The 16,872-nt window shown below is 40.0% G+C and overlaps 1 protein-coding gene across 1 annotated transcript in view; it reads right to left on the reverse strand.

Annotated features, from left to right (window-relative positions):
- Positions 1-2,840: 2,840 nt before the first annotated feature.
- Dgkk (diacylglycerol kinase kappa) overlaps positions 2,841-16,872 on the reverse strand; it is a 148,635-nt gene continuing 134,603 nt past the window's right edge. The window contains exons 23-28 of the mRNA XM_060374512.1: positions 15,409-15,569; positions 14,430-14,571; positions 12,678-12,764; positions 9,485-9,595; positions 7,576-7,699; positions 2,841-6,636 (exon numbers count right to left, since the gene is read on the reverse strand). Of these exons, the coding sequence (XP_060230495.1) occupies positions 6,557-6,636; positions 7,576-7,699; positions 9,485-9,595; positions 12,678-12,764; positions 14,430-14,571; positions 15,409-15,569 (705 nt within the window). The 3' untranslated portion in view covers positions 2,841-6,556. The remainder of the gene's footprint in view (positions 6,637-7,575; positions 7,700-9,484; positions 9,596-12,677; positions 12,765-14,429; positions 14,572-15,408; positions 15,570-16,872) is intronic.

The following is a 16,872-nucleotide window of genomic DNA, read 5'->3' on the forward strand; positions in this document are numbered from 1 at the left end:
GTGACATACAACAGGGCCACACTTCCTCCATAATGCCACATCTCCTAATAATGCCAATCTCTGTGGGCCAAGCATTTAAACACATGAGTCTATGGGAGTCAAACCTATTCAAACCACCATAAAGGGTGTACTTTCAGAATGCAGCTAGGAACTATATTGGTTTAGGAAACTGACAATAGTAGGCTCTCTTCTAGGGCCCACTAGCCATGAGTAGTGGCCAAGTTTAATAGTACCAGGCATGAATTCCCTTCTGTTGAATAGTCCTTGTGTCTAAGTAGTCCTTATTGTACCTTGTGGTGGTTTGAATGAGACTGGCCCCTGTTGGCTCATAACTTTAAATGTTTGCTTCCCAGTTGGTAGACTGTTAGGAATGATTAGGGTATGTGGCCTTGGGGGAAGTGTGCTTTGAGGTTTCAAAAGTCCACGCCCGGCACAGTGTTTCTCTTTGCCTGCTGATCAGGACGTAAAGCTCTCAGCTACTTCTCCAGTGCCATGCCTATCTATTTTCCCACTATGATAATGGGCTAAGCCTCTGAAATTGTAAGTAAGCCCCTAATTAAGTGCTTTGTTTTACAAGAGTTGCCTTGGTCGTGGTGTCCCTTCACAGCAATAGAATAATAACTAAGTTTCACCTTTAGGGATAGCTTGCTGTGCTAGTCATTGTTTTGATTCATAGGAATTAAAGTTGTGTAGGAGCATTAGCTACAGTTTGCATATCACCTTATGGTACTATGAAAGTTAGTCCTCAAGGAAGAGAGTTTCAGGTCAAATCCAGCTTACATCCTGAGTCCTCTGTCAGAAGTGCATTGTATCTTCAGCAATGAAGACTTAAATTAATCAGCAATAACCGAAGTTGTTTGTTCTTGAACTTCTTTGACAAACAGATTGAAAGGAAGTTTTTTGTGCCTGGTACTTGTTTTTTGTTTTTTTTTGTTTTTTTTTTCCTTAATCACATAGTCTATGGCTTTTGGGAACAACATTATCAGCATAAGTGGCATAACTTCATTGAAACGGTATATGTTTATGTATGTATGCCTACACGTTTATATGTTATATGTAATTTTAACTAAATCCAACTAATATGATTCTCTATGGATATTGTAAACATCCATAGTGTTATTTATCCCCCTTTCCTCCCTTTCCTTCTGTATCTTCTCCCTCCCTTTTCCCCAAATTAAATCCTTAACCCCATTTCATCTGTTTTCCCCTATATATCACCTGTATTCTTCCATCCCCCTCTCTAGAGCTCTTTCTCCAACAGAGGAATGCTTTTTTTTTTTTTTTTTTTTTTTTTTGCTTTCATGGTTTCTGTGGTTACTGTAGGTTATATAGTCATAGCTGAAGATTTGGAGTTAGGAATCACAGATGAGAGAAACACAAAATTTGTCTTTTTGGGTGTTGCCTCCCTTGGTATAATTTATTCTAGTTTCACCTATTTACCTAAAAAGTTCATGATATTTTCTTTTCCTTTACCACTGAGTGGTATTTCATTGTGTATTTATACCACATTCTCATTATTTATTTCATTACTTGAAGGGCATTTAAGGTGTTTCTGTTTTTTACCCATTATAAATAGGGCAGCTTTGAACATGGCTGAACAAATATCTGTGGAGTATGACATCGAGTCCTTGGGAATATGCCAAGGAATGGAATAGCAATAGCTGAGTCATATTGTATGTCTACATCAAGCTTTCTAAGAATTCTCCACAATGATTTCAGAGGGCCTTAACTAGTTTTCTATCCCACCAACAGTGAATGATGGTTCCCTTTCCCCACATCCTTGCCAACATTTGTTGTCAGTTGTTTTCTTGATCTTGGCTATTCTGACTGGGATGAGATGTCCAATTCTGATAGTGCTTTAGTAGTCTGCTATATGTAAAGCAAAAGGGTTATTTATCTCCTTCACAGTAGAACTATTTGCCCCCATCCCCCAAAGCCCAGAAGTATAGTTTTTATAAGGATAGCCTGAAATGTGGTCTTAACTGACACAATTGTATTGTCTCCAAATAAATTATTTTTAATGTTTGGTAAGTTAAGGATTTGTGAATTGAATTCTTACTCTTTTAGAACTTTATGCGGAATTCTGTTCTGCTGTGTCTTTCACTGCCTGCACAGTAATCAATATCTGGATTCCCATGGTGACAATATGTATGTGGCAGAAATTAAACCATTTTCTTTTTTATTACTTGTAGAACAATTGTGTGTGTGTGTTTGTGTGCATCCCATAGCACATGTATGTGGTCAAAGAACAACCTATGGAAGTCATGTGTATCTTAGGGAGTGAATTCAGGTAATTGGGTGTGGCAGCAAAGCACCTTTAGGGCTGTATCACCTCAGTGGCTATTATCAGTGGTAGGGCTAACCCATTTTGGATCTGAACAGAACCCTTCCACCCTGGAACTCTTTTGGAAGGGAGAGGAGTATTTATTGTTTGTGTTAGGAGAGCACGTTGCATTTTTTTCAAGATGTCTTCTACTTTTTAGCAATCTGAGCTGTACTCCTTTATCCTACTTTATTCCTCCACTAGTTGACTGATTTTACTGACATCTGTCTGTATCCAGAGAGAGCTGGCTTGAAGAGCAGTTAGAGTGGCAGATATTTCTACAGAGAAATGTACTGAGTTGCAACTAGGTTTTATAGCCAGTTTCAGCAAGCACTTCTAGTATTATAATCAACTTGAAAGGCCAGTCCTGGTTTGCTTTACTGCCTACTCCTTCCTGCAACTGGTACCTGTAGGTGACTTATTGAGAGCTTGAAGAACCCCAATCCAGTAGCTGATGTCAAGCCCCATTCAACTGCCCTCCCCTCCCCGATTTGAAAGAAATGATGAGCTGTAGATGTTGATGATTTATCCATTTATTAAAATGTCTTAAGAAGCAATTACTGTGTTAATTTTGAGAACTGGTATTCCATTTTGTGAGGAGGTCTAAAAGGAATAGGCACACTTTGTGGATCTTTTCCTTCTGTGTTTTTTTTTCTTTCTGTTATTCCATGACTATTCCAGCTTCCTCCCCTGACCAGGCCCTGGCCCTGCTACTTATTTGCAGGGCCACTGAGAAAAGGCAGAACACAGAATATAAAACTACAATGCATTACAGATTAGCAGACAAATGCAACTCCATAAACCATAAAGCTAATCAATGTCCCTTATCCAATGGAAAGGTGTGAATGGGGTCTGATTTCTTTGGTAATAGTTTCCATCTGTTATACAACTAAAATTCTACTGTGTCCTGAGGGAAGATGGTGTGGACCTCAATTTGTTTCTTCTGGTCAACTTTTATTACATTAAATATATTCTCTTAAGTTTTCCCTTGCCCTTTTTGGTGTAATAAAGGGCCTTAATGGATGCTTGTTGACCTCCTATAGTATTGATGCCACAAGTGGTTGGTGGCAGCTTAATTCTATTAGATTTTTTTTCCTTCCCTACTCTTTTTCTGGCTAATTAATTAACCACTCAATCAGTTCTGCAGACAATATTGCCAAAGATACAACCAAACCCCAGAGCTTTGATTCTTAATAATTTCTGTACATAACTGTGGTGAATATTTGGTGTCTTGTCCCCCCACCTAAGAAACTGTATGACTTCAAATAGTTAACAATGAAATCCTGAAAGGAGCCCACATTCTCAGGGCCTAAGGCAACTCCAGAGGGAGGGAGGAAAGGAGGGAGGGAGGAAAGGAGGGAGGGAGGGAGAAAGGGAGGGAGAAAGGGAGGGAGAAAGGGAGGGAGCGAAAGAGACAAAGGGAGAGATCCTTTCTTGCTTTGTAGATGTGCGAACCAGCTCTTAGCATGCCATCTTTCCTTTTCAGGAAACAGTTGATAACTAGACAATTTAGTTGGTATCTGGACCATTTCAATAAGCTATGTTTGCTTTTTTGCTTATCAGTTTTGGTCCACATTTGGTTCTAGTTCCCACCCTATGGGTGTCATTCGGTATCATTATGACTCAGGTGGGAGGACAGGGAAAATGAGTGGGAATTCAGATGGTACAACAGAGCAACAGCAGCATTACAGTATACAAAGACCTATAGTACATCAGCAAAATAAGCAGAGATGAGGTCCTATTACAGTTGACAATCATTTGTGATGAAAATAATTACAAGACATAGCCCTACTTAGTCATTACCAAGATAAGGCTACAGTTTCCTATATTTTCCATCTGTTTCCTTAAATTTGCTTATTTGTAAATGATCCATTTTGGAGAAGACTCTTCAGAGAATTTAACATGGTTCCTGACTATGTGAGTGAGTGAGTGTGTGTGTGTGTGTGTGTGCAATGCAGGTGTTAGTTCCTGCTGCCAAGGAGGAACAATGACCCTGGTGGTTTGATCTGTTGTCTCCTCCTGGGTAGAGTGATAAGAGAAAACCAAACACTGCAACAGCACACTCCACTCAAATACATACACAGTCAGCACATGCGTATTGTGATATTTAAGTTTTAAATGTTTGCCTGTCATATTTCCCATTGAATTTCTTCTCTAGTTATAGAGCTAGGACATTTTTGTTTGGCATAGCTATCAGACATTTTGGGACTACTCCATTGTTAGTCTCTTTTTCTTACCCTTGAAGAGGTGGAACACAGGCAGCTGGTTTAAGTGGGTTTGGCTGGTGGAGTTCTAGAAAGTTGAGAACCAGTGACCGGAGTCTGGATTGTGCACCTCAGTGAACCAGCCATTGGACTGAGTCAGATAATTGAGCACACTAAATTTGGCTGAGCAGTGAGAAGAGGGCAGTTTTCTGGATTTTTCTTGGTAAGTGGGAAGGGACACATTTGAAAAGATATGACTAGAGGGTGGAGACAAGAGGCAGGCCAGATACATTCTCTCTGAGCACTGGACTTTAATTAGATTTACCTAACTGACATTGGACACTTAAAAAATGGAGTAATTTATGCCTACAATGTTTTCATGAAAAACTTGGAAACAAAACAGTGGGGAAGCAAAAGCTTTTAGCCTTTGTTTTCCCAGATCCTTATTCTTTCTGGTCACCCTGACTGCCCGTCTTCTAATACTCGGGAAAGGAATCAAGATGTGAGATTTGAAGGTAATTTGAGGAATGGCCCAAAAGCCTATCCAATAACTGCAGGCCCAGATTAAGTTTATGGGGAAGAGCACGGGCTGTGGCTTGGTTATCAGGTAGATGCTAACTTAGAAGTCTAAAGGGTAGAGTTCTTTGTCATCTTTTCTTACTGGGGAAGAGGGCAATAAAGCCCAGGCAGTTGCTGATATAGAGCCAGGAGAAACAGAGCTAAATGGCAGCATGCCAGCTTGGCCCCTTCTGCAGGGCATTGGTGGCTTTGTTCCCCTTCTGTGGCCTGGCTCAGAATTTGAAGTGGATGTCAGAATTAGCTGGGCTATAAGTAGACCCCAGCTACTTTTAAGACACTAAAAAATGCACCAAAAGATTAAAAGTTCCACCAAGAACTAGGGCAGTTGGTAGAGTTTTATATATGTGAAATAGGGATGAGGAGGGATTCCTAGGTTATCACAATAAATTAGAGGGTCACTTAGAGGTCGAGTTGTATTTTCAGTTCTTAAAAATATATATATATGTATATATATGTACATCTTTATGTCTCTATATATAATCTATACTGCAACACAGCAGCAAAACATTTAGTTAAAAAATCCAGCGAGAATGCAGGCAAGCACTCCATGGAGACGTGCAGGCTAGGATCAAGGCAGAAGTACACGAGCCTGTATGTTTGCCATGAGGGGTGAGTTCCAACCAGTGGGCCCACCTAGCCATGAGAGCACCACCTGGACATGTGCAAAGACATACATGTACACATGGAAAAACACAGAGTTTATGGGGAGAGAGGGAGAAGTAGAAGAAAGTGGAAGAGAAGGAGAGAGAGAAGGGAAACAAAAGAGAGGAAGAAGATTAGGGAGGAAGAGAAGAAGAAAGAGAAAATGAGAGGAGAGAAGGGAGGTGAAAATGCAAGGAGAGAGAAAGTGGAGGAGAGGTGAGTCTTATAGCTACAAGGAAAGATTCATATGGTCATTGTGACAGACAAGTGAACAAGCCCCCAGGACCTTGTTCTCATTTTCTTGAGGCAACTAGAAGTCATCTGTCAAAATTTCAATTTAGAGTTGGCAGGGATTGGAGGAGAAACACAACCAAGCCTGAATGCCCTGACCCCTATCATCTTTCTGAGAGTCATTCACTTATTTATTCCTTGATGTCAACAGTTTCTCTGCAAATGAAAGAAATTCATTGTAATACATCCTAAAGAGATGAACTCCTATAAATTCTTATAGATCCCAGGCCATTCATAAGGAGTCTGTCCCCAAGAAACACTGTAGTTGCCCAAGGTACAGAAAGAGAAGGAGAACTGAACAAGACAACTCGGAATAAGAATCTTTGACCAACAAGAAAAATGTAACCCTCTAAGGAGATCTGATTAAGTCTAGGGAAAATATATTAGTATAAGGATTTGGAGGGTCTTTCTTGGTGGTGCTCATGTTTGTTCTCAAATAATTTAGTTTAGCCTTTATTGAGGTTTTGAGAGTTCTTAGTAGAATTCTGTGTTGAGTTCTCCTTCCAGCTTTTAAGGACTACTGTTGAGAACTTGAAGGTGTTGGAGGGTCATCAGTTTTTGATTCATTGTCCCGATGTCTGCGACGCCAGAACTTGCCTTCAGAGAGAAAAAAAATAGAGAGAGAAATAATGAAGTGAGTACTTTGCCAGATGCCTAAATAGGTAAGCCCTAGAAAATACAGAGTAGCTGGAGGCAGACTAGTTTGATCCTACTGTACCAACCATCTCTGCATCATAGAGAAAGCCATGGGAGATGATACAAACTAAATGTAAGTAGGATTAATTTGTAGAACCTGGTCATCTCTGCAACTACAATGGACTTAATCTGAGTCCACAAAAATACTTATAGAGATTTCTGAATGTAAGGTTCTTAAGGAATCAAACCAATTGGACCATACCCAGAAAAATATATATATATATGTAGTTAGATCCAAAAGATTTTCTTTTGGCATTTGTAAAATTTTTATTTGTTAAAACCAAAACAAACTGAGTTTCTGTCACCCCGTTTTCACATGTCTGCTAATGAGGTATCTTTGAAGCTTCCATGTTACCTAAAGCCTCAAATTTAGGAAAGACCAGGGGCATCAGAATTGGGACAACTAAAAACTCTACTAGAGTCTTCTTTTGAAACCCAATTCACATTTCAACAATACTTCAGACAAATTATAAGGAAGAATTGTATAAAAAACAAAATTTATATGGTATGAGTATTACATATCCAGGGACTCTTTATCAGTGGGAGAAGGGATTTTGTGGGGCAATGAACCTGTCCCCAACCATTAGGAATGAGTCATGCAGTGAAATAAACTGTCTGATGGTGCAGTTTCTTTTGTCCACACAGAACCTCATGGCACCATTCCTGCACCGGTTCTCCAGTTAACTAGTCCCCCTAACTTACTTGGCCTGACCTAATATTGGCTTCCTCCTAGATTCTCCCTATACAACATGCCCATGAACATTTCTGAGGGTACTCTCAGGTCTCTTAGCAGGTGTCCAAGCTGCTTTCATGACCCCTATGACTATGGAATAGACTTACCAAGAAAGCCAGGGAATTTTTGGCTGGATTTAGGCTTTCTTCCCTCTTCTCGTTTCTTCTTCCCTAACTTGGGAAATTTAATTTTAAACCTGTGGCTTAAGCTGTGAGTATCAGAAGAGTGTTCCTGGGAAAACACAGCAAGAGTAAGGTCAAAATGTTCATTAGCTGACAAGCCAAAACAGTTCCTATAAGCTCTTTAAAGTGATGGACAAAGATGGTTACAGAAAGGTGGTTCAGGAGGAGAGTCATTCCTCCTCCCTAGTCACATACCTTAATATTGAGTTTTAGCAAGAGCTCACTCTATGCCATGTACCTTGCTAGGTATACTGAAAAACATTCCTTGTACAATCCTCAAAACAATCTAGAAAAATGGCTACTATCATTCCTCGACTAGAAATGAAGGAAAGACTCAGAGGTAGGGGAAGGCTATATAAGGGGAAGGGGAGAGGGAAGTGGAAACAAATAGAGCTGTACATTTTTTTAGTTTGTTGAAATTTTTTTATTAATTACAATTTATTCACTTTTATCCCAGCTGTAGCCCTTTCCCCTCCCCTCCCAATCCCACCCTCCTTCCCTCTTCTTCTCCTGTGCCCCTCCCCCAGTCCAACGATAGGGGAGGACCTCCTCCTCTTCCAACTGACCCTAGTCTATCAGGTCTCATCAGGACTGGCTTTGGATTTTTTAAAAAGCAAAGGCTTAGAGGCTAAATATTTTGTGTGTGGTTTCATGGATTATTGGGGTCACTGTTGCTCTTATTCCATTTCTTTATAAATTAGAAAAATATACTCCATATTTAATACCTTTTCATACCTTTTCATGAGAGAGAGATAAAGAGGGAGGTAAATGAAGAGGGAGGGAGATGAGTCCTTGTAATATAATCACCAAAGACATGAAAACTGGTAAACCTAATAAGACAGTGGTTCTCAACGCTCCTAATGCTGGGACCCTTTAGCATACTCCTCTGTTGTGGCAACCCCAACCATAATATTATTTTTGTTGCTATTTCATAATTGTAATTTTGCTACTGTTGTGAATCATAATGTAAACATCTGTGTTTTTCGATGGTCTTTGGGTATCAAGATTCCCAGGTTAAGAGCCTCTGTTTTAAAACCTGAATTTGCATAAGATTTTCCTTCTTAAATGTAGCCTTGTTGCTGCACTATTGTAATCATGCCTATGTAACTCGCTCACATGTATACCACTGGTGTTTGGAGTCAGAAGATAGCTATGAGGAGGCAGGCAGGGATTCTAAAATTTGAAGCAAATGCTTTAATGGGGAAAATTTTTTTGTGACAATTTCTGTCAGATCACAAAGGGAATATTTTACCTTGTTATAGGTAACTATCTTTGGGATTTGCTTTATAAAATCAATATGAAATATTCCACTCTTAGAAAAGTATTCAAAGTAGTCCAAAATTGACAGAATTTCTGCAATTGTTGCAATGTTTGATTTTCCTTCTGTGCCATATATTGGCTGCAAGAGGCAATGGGGATAGGTAGCAGGAAGAGATGCATTTGGAAGATTTAACTATCTATATGGCCTTAGGTATCAAACATTTACAACAATTGTCTGTAAAATACTGGTGTGGCCATGCCAGTATATACCAGATAAGGTTTAGTTCTAGCAGCAGATATCAAGCAGGAAGAGTTTGTAGCCTGGAAAAGGGAGAGATCTTCATTTTTTCTTGCTTTAAAATGTGTCTTCCTTGTGGATCTTTTTCTATGGTCACCTACTTGTTCATGTTCACTGCTTTATTCTGTCCATTTATGAGACTATAGGGAGGAGGAGGATTCATTCATGCTGAAGCTAAAAGTTGTTCTGGGTTTCTGTTACATCCATCCCATGTACTCACCACATACTGGGAGAGCTTAGACAAAGAATAAAATTTCTACCACCCAGGTCACGTACCTCTGGAAGAAGGATTTGATTCAACCAGTCAATTTCCAGTATCTTTTTCAACTGTGTATTCATGGCATCCAGGGCATCTTGTAGTATGGCCTCATCTTCAGCATCTCTCAACTGCCACAGACAGGGAGAACAGTAAGTGGACATTCCCTAGCACTGCCTTAGACTCTACTCTGAGTCCATGCTAGTGGCTAAGGCATCATAAATGTAACAGTGTAGCTCATTTTGGCCAAGAGATTGTAAGGGTGACAAACTGTAGCTCATCTGGCTTATAATCAGATCTTTTACTTCTCAAAAGTAGTATTAACTTTAGACAACTCTCTTCTTTCTCAAAGGATACCTTATAAACCAAAGTAATAAGGTTAGGGAAGGCTGTCTCAACTTTTTTCTTCCTGGAAGAGGGTCTGCCTCTATAGGTTGTACTGTAGCTCCTAGTTATTTGTTCTTCGTGATTAAGAGCCATGTTTTCAGATGGCTTGTTCTAAATGTTTAGAAAACCAAATTTAAGTGGTTGCTGCAAACCAATCAGAACACACAAGATAAACCCTGTGTGGTGCGTGGGAGACTTACAATAGATTCTTTTGAGACCGTCTCCAAATTCTTTTTTTTTTTTTTCGTCTCCAAATTCTAATTCCACAATACAGATGAGACCATTCATAGTCTAATAGGTAACGACTTGGGCACATGGAAGCACACTGATATATGTAGACCCTGAAGGCACACAGATATCTAACCTGGACTCACCACTCATCCCTACCATGTACTCCACTTTCAGTTTGGCATTCCTGTGGCCTCTTTCTATTTAGGGACGCTTGTTTGCAGTAGCTGGTGTCAGAAATGTGTGGCAATCGCATGGGCAGGGAATGGGATGGGAGATTATGGACTATTAGAACATGATACAAGAAAGAAGCAAATCAACACCAACAAAGAATTTGTCCTGCTTGATTTGTGCAACTTAAGACAATATAGCATGGCTCAGTTGCATGTGCCAAGTGCATGCCAAATAAGGGAAGCAGGAATTCCTGAATGGATTTAACTTCACTTTTTAAAAAGCTATATCCCTATTCCAGTTGACCTAGAATGTCTCCCAGACATCCATGTGTTATAGGCTTAGTCCTCAGACTGGTATCATTGGGAGGTAGTGGAACATTTAAGAGGTGTAACCTAGTCAGAAGTATCCTTGTCACTGAGGCCAGGCCTTTGAGAAGAATAGTGGGCCTTTAGCTACCCTCCTTGTCATTTGCAGCCATGAGGCAAGCAACATTAGTCTGCTACATGATTGTCACCATGATGTTGTTGCCTTGCCATAGTCTGAAAGCAAAGGAGAAAAATAATTGTGGACTGAACCCCCAAAGCTATGAGACAAAACAAAGCTTTTGCTTTGTAAGTTAGTTATCTTGGTGTTCAGTACAGTAATGGAAAGTTAGTACAGCTGCTTGCCAAAACTACACTTTTTACTGACATACTTCCTCAAGAGGAATAATTCCCAAATGAAGCATAACTATAGCTATCTTATCTCGGTGACAGCCTTCCTGCAGCTACATGGTCATTTCTCATGTGCTTTGTGCCTTCTAGCCTCATGTTGATGTGTACACATGTGTGGAGTCTCACAGATCCTACAAAAAGAAAGCTTTCTTAAAGTCCTACTTCATGGGAGGGCATATTTAAGTTGGGCTGTTGCCTAGCATGGCCCAGATCTCAAGCTATGAGCTTCAAGAAAACCCGAGTAGCAATAAGAGGAAACCGTATTTACTGATGGTCATACTGAGAATGACATTGTGTTAAGAATTCCAACTGAAAATGTCCAAAGTTTAAAAAAAAACACCTTAGGCATTGGGCCCAGATAATGGAATAATGTGGTCTGAGTGCTTTAGCCATTCTGTTCTGAGGCAATATAACAGTCAGAAATGTAAATAAAGAAATAGTGAGCATTCTGGCAAATTCAACTCAGAAGTCCTTTTTTCAAATTAAACTTTCATCGGATCAAAAGCAACCACTACACCTTCCTCAGGGACAACATCAAAGGTGGATAGTTATGAGCGGTTATCTTATTGGAGTGCAATCACCTTGTGCCCATGCGTGGACATTACATGATGAGAAACGTGCAACTAATGTAGTCCTCAGGATCATGCTCTATCCTCCCTGGCACTTTTAAAGCTCATCTTTTGAACCACAACTATGTAACATGTACTGCCAGGTACTCAAGTTTGTTACAATAGTTTGTTGTATACAATAATTTGTGTATATACTCAAAACAAAGTATAGTAGGGGTTACAATTCCTACCCTGAAGATAGGGGAACTAAATGCAAAGAGGTGCACTTACACAGTTAGTGTCGTTAGTTGTGCTGCATTCCCCTCCCCAAATACGTTTAAAGTCTCCACCACTTTAGAATGTGCCCTTATGTGAAATTATAGTCACTGCATTTGTTATTCACTGTTAATTTGAGGTCATATGAGATAGGGCAGGCCTTAATCCATTACTATCAAAGGCCCTGTCAGAATATGGCCATGTGAAGACAGAGACGTTAAAGATGGCAATCAAGATGAGAGTGATGCATTTACAAGGCAAGAATCAACAATAACAACACAATGCCAGAAGATGAGCAGAAGCTAGGAAAAGGCGAATAAAGTTTTACCTAGGATTTTTAGAGCAATCATAGACCTGGTGATATTTGGATTTGAATATTGGAGTTTCCACAATGATGAGATAGTAACATTCTGTTATTTACTTAGTACTTAGTCATGGAAGCCTTAGGAAATTAATACATAGAATAGGTGGCTAACTTGGATTTGAGCTCAGAGTCTTCCAAACTTCCCTTTATTTCCTGTTAAATTCTTTATAGAGAAGGTGACATTTAGAAACTTGAGATAAGAGTGTCTCTTAAGACCTCTCATTTCACTTGTAGCTGTATCAGGTAAAATAGAACACCCTGCATTTGGTTGGCCTAGTCTTGACCCAGTAGACATTGACTGAAGAGAGAAAGACTTTCATCCAAAATATGGTAGTTGCTATAGAATAGCATAACACATACAGTAGCAAATTCAGGTGACAAATACTAGATGACAGCAGGAATCATCAGGCAAGCCCCTACTTAAAATGATCACACATCACAGGCACTCTGGACCGAAATACAGGCTGTAGTCATATTCAAAAGAGATATTTTCCCTCCCATACTCCAACCCCCCTGCACTCACCAAGTTTTCATCCAGGAAAGCTTTGGTGTCACCGTAGAGCCCTTTAAGACTAAATGTAACATCTACTGCATCAGTTCTGGTTAGAGTCTGAGAGGAGAAGAAAGGAAAAGAATGGAGGGGAAAGGACAAGGTAAAGGAGCTGGTTAGTAAGCATGCAGCTGGCTTCTCCACGGGAAGGTAGGAACAGACTAGTAGGATATGGCTGTAGATGGAAAATAATATTAAAAATACAGCACAGATGGTGCAGAACGAGCACCAGCCAATCGAAATCGACATCAACTGTCAACTGATATAACTCTATTGGTGTGCCCTGCAAAGGGGCGCAATACATTGGTATCATTGATTGGGTATAGTAGGTAAAAGGAAGCTAGGGCATTTACAAACCAGAGGGTAAATTTCAGGAGTCTTATCCCTATGGTAAAACTACATTTCCCATGGCAGGTGGAAATAGGTCTAACCATATATATATATATATATATATATATATATATATATCTTCTTGAAACCCTTGGCCTTTAGACCTCCTTCAACTAGGATCTGGTCTAAAATAAAGTTAACTCACATTTGCACATATCCTGTGTCCACTGTATTTTTACCCATTACTGACGTTCTCTATCCTCTCCTTCCTTTACCTTCTTCTCCCTCTTTTCCCTTCATCACCCTCCCTCCTGCTCTGTCCCTTCCTCTCCTCCTCCTTTCTCCCCATCTCTCCTGTGTATACATGCAGTAGTGAACACATACATGTCTATGAGTGTGTACAAGCACCTGTGCGCCTGTGTGTGCATGAATATATTTATGTCTGTTGGGGGTCATAACCAAGGCTTCATGCAGGATAGGAAAGTTCTCTGTCACTAATCTACATTACCAAATCTAAGGTTACATTTTAAAAGCACCATTTAGATCTTCTGGCAGTGAGCATTGGCATCTAATGACACATTTAATGTCAGATCTGGAACTGTCAAGAGGGAAATAAAGGTATCTTCAATCTCTGGTTCTGGTGACAGGTATAGCCTTATACAATAATTCAGGGCACAATTGGAATGAGGAAGGTCCAAGACTTCTTTCCATTTATTAACTATTTTGCTCTGAGGCTGATGTGGTGGCTAGCTAGCAGGAACAAACAGTGCTTCTCAAGATGATGAAATATGTCATGGCATTTCCCCCAGCAGCCACCTTGGCCTTATAATCTACGGAATGGCTGCATTCCTATCCACTTTATTGCTTTATTTTTCAGTTTTTGTGTGGTTATATGTGTATAAAAATATCCATGTGTGTAAGGATCTCTCTCTCTCTCTCTCTCTCTCTCTCTCTCTCTCTCTCTCTCTCTCTCTCTCATTGTGTGTGTGTGTGTGTGTGCCTGCCTGGAGAGGCCAGAGATGAATGTGAGGTGTCTTTATCAATTGCTATCCACCTTATAATTTTTGAGACAGGTCAGTCTGGAACTCGCTGATTTGGCCAAATTAGCTGGCTAGAAAGCCTCCAAGATCCTTTTATCTCTGCTGTCCAGTACTGAGATTAAGATTTATGCTGCCATGCCTAACTGTTAATGTGGATACTGAGGATATAAACTGTCATTCATGCTTATATGGCAAGCATTCTCCTACTAATCCATGGACCCAATCCATCTACCCACCAGTTTTCTACCCTATCACTTATATAAATTTCTTATTCAATTTTTGATTCCCTTTCTTTATGACCCACTTTCCTATAATTTTTGGCTCTTTTATTTCATTTGCTCATTTCCCCACTTACCTCAACGGGAGTACAGAAAGCTGCACCTGCTTCATTGCCACTGTCTTGGCTATAGAACACATCATTCAGTATGTTAGCACTGGCGTTCACAGAATCCATGAGGACAGACACATGCTGGTGTACCTTACTTAGGTCATTAAGTCTATAATAAAGCAAAGAGAGAGAGGTGAGTTTATTGTGGATTTATAATATTATGGATTTATAATGAGAGGCACTTGTAGTTTGGGATAAGGATAGAAATTAAAACCCTGGGTACTGGATATGAACTCTTTATCCCCTCTTCCAATTTCTGTTCTGCACTAGGTATCCAGTGATACTGGAAAATGTTTTTATTCTTCTTTAAGCATTTACCTTTGTTCATCTTTGTTTAACTTGAATTTAGACAGTGGGAACTTGAATAGGGTGACAGACTGAAACAGAGGAGCATAGATAACTCTTGCTGAAACTTCAAGGTCTTTCTGATAGTTAAGGGCAGGAATAAACATTCTTTTAAGTTATTTATTTATTTATGTGCGTGCATGTTCAATACACTCCAGTTTGTGTGTGTGTGTGTGTTTATGTGTGTGTGTGTGTGTGTGTGTGTGTGTGTGTGTGTGTAGTTCAGAGGACAAATTGCAGGAGTTTATTCTCTCCTTCTGCCATATGGGGACCTAAGGGTCAAACTCAGATGGCCAGGCTTGATGACAAGTACCTTCACTCCATGAACCATTTTTGCTGGCTTAGAATAAACATTCTTATTCCTACTGGGTCTTAGAAAATGTAGGGAAATAAAATTCACCTCTGGCTATAATGAGGAATATGAAAACTGGCTTATTTCTCTTATTTCTAATCACAAAGAATACTTCTTGCATGAATTTTCAGCCCTTAGTGGGATTCCTTTCTGAGGCTAAACTACTCAGTAGTCAACAGACATCAACTGACTATCTTTCCCTCTCCCTTTTTGGGTTTTCTAGGACTGTTTTAAGACCAGTCCTCTTACCTGCTAATGAGGTTTTCTGCAAGCCGAGCCAAGTGCTGCATCTGGGCATACTCTCTATCAGAGAGGCTATCTTGAGTTTCTAGAGAATCCAGCTGGGGTGGTGGGACAGCTTGGATTTCAGTATGTTTACATTCCCACGTTTTCATTGAGTTCTCAAAGTCCTAGACATAAATAAAGACACAAATTTTAATGTTTATTGTAGCTATGAGTATGACATTTTGTAGGTAATATGGGGTATAGGTGGTTAAGGATAGTGATGACATTGCTACCCATTCGCTTATGCGCATATTTATATACATCTCTGTCTTTTCAGTCAATGTATCTTCTGTATAAGGTAGTTTAGCTTTTATTGTTAGTACCCTGGCTCATGGAATACCAACCTTGAATGAGACAAAACATCTGCCTTCTAGAAGGTCAGTTATGAGGATATGGTGACTGATATGAGAGTGGAACAGCATTTGTGCTCCATTCTTTTCCAAATCCATATATCATATGATGGAATTGAGTTTCAGACATAGACAATTTATTTTTCACTCCTGCTTCTTTACTAGTTGTGTGACTATTATAAGTTCTTTAAGCTCTCAAGGAAGAAATAAGTTCATCTTTCTCATAGGATTCCTGGGGGGACCTATATCACACAAAATATATGATGTGCTCAGCACAAAGTTGGCATTTTCTTACATGAACATCCATTCCCTCTATATTGGCATTTTTTATTTTTTATATTAATTAGTTTATTCACTTTGTATCCCAGCTGTAGCTCCCTCCCTCATTCCCTTCCAATCCCACCCTCCCTTCCTCTTCTTCTATGCCCCTCTCCAAGTCCACTGAAGGGGAGGACCTCCTCCACTTCCATCTGACCCTAGTTTATCAGGTCTCATCAAGACTGGCTCCATTGTCCTCCTCTGTGGCCTGGCAAGGCTGCTCCCCCTTCAGGGTGAGGTGATCAAAGAGCCACCCAATGAGTTCATGTCAGAGACAGTCCCTATTCTATTACTAGGGAACTCACTTGGATGCTGAGCTGCCATGTGCTACATCTGTACAGGGGTTCTAGGTTATCTCCAGGCATGGTCCTTGATTGGAGTATCAGTCTCAGAAAAGACCCCTCTGCCCAGAAATTTTGGTACTGTTGTTCTCCTGTGGAGCTCCTGTCCTCTCCAAGTCTTACTAACTCCCCCTTCTTCCATAAGATTCCCTGCACTCTGCCAAAGGTTTGGTTAAGAGTCTTAGCATCTGCTTTGATACACTGCTGGGTAGAGTCTTTTAGAGGCCCTCTGTGGTAGGCTCCTGTCCTGTTTCCTGTTTTCTCCTTCCTCCAATGTCTATCCTGTTTGTCTTTTTGAGTGAGGATCAAAAAATAACTTCCAAGCCTGGAACAGATAATCAATAATGACATCTTTGCCATTATTGTAGCTTTTTATTTTTAGAAATGAATGTGTTAAGGAATCTTAAAGGATCCCCAAA

This window comes from Meriones unguiculatus, chromosome X, assembly GCF_030254825.1.
Source record: "Meriones unguiculatus strain TT.TT164.6M chromosome X, Bangor_MerUng_6.1, whole genome shotgun sequence".
Lineage (NCBI taxonomy): Eukaryota > Metazoa > Chordata > Mammalia > Rodentia > Muridae > Meriones > Meriones unguiculatus.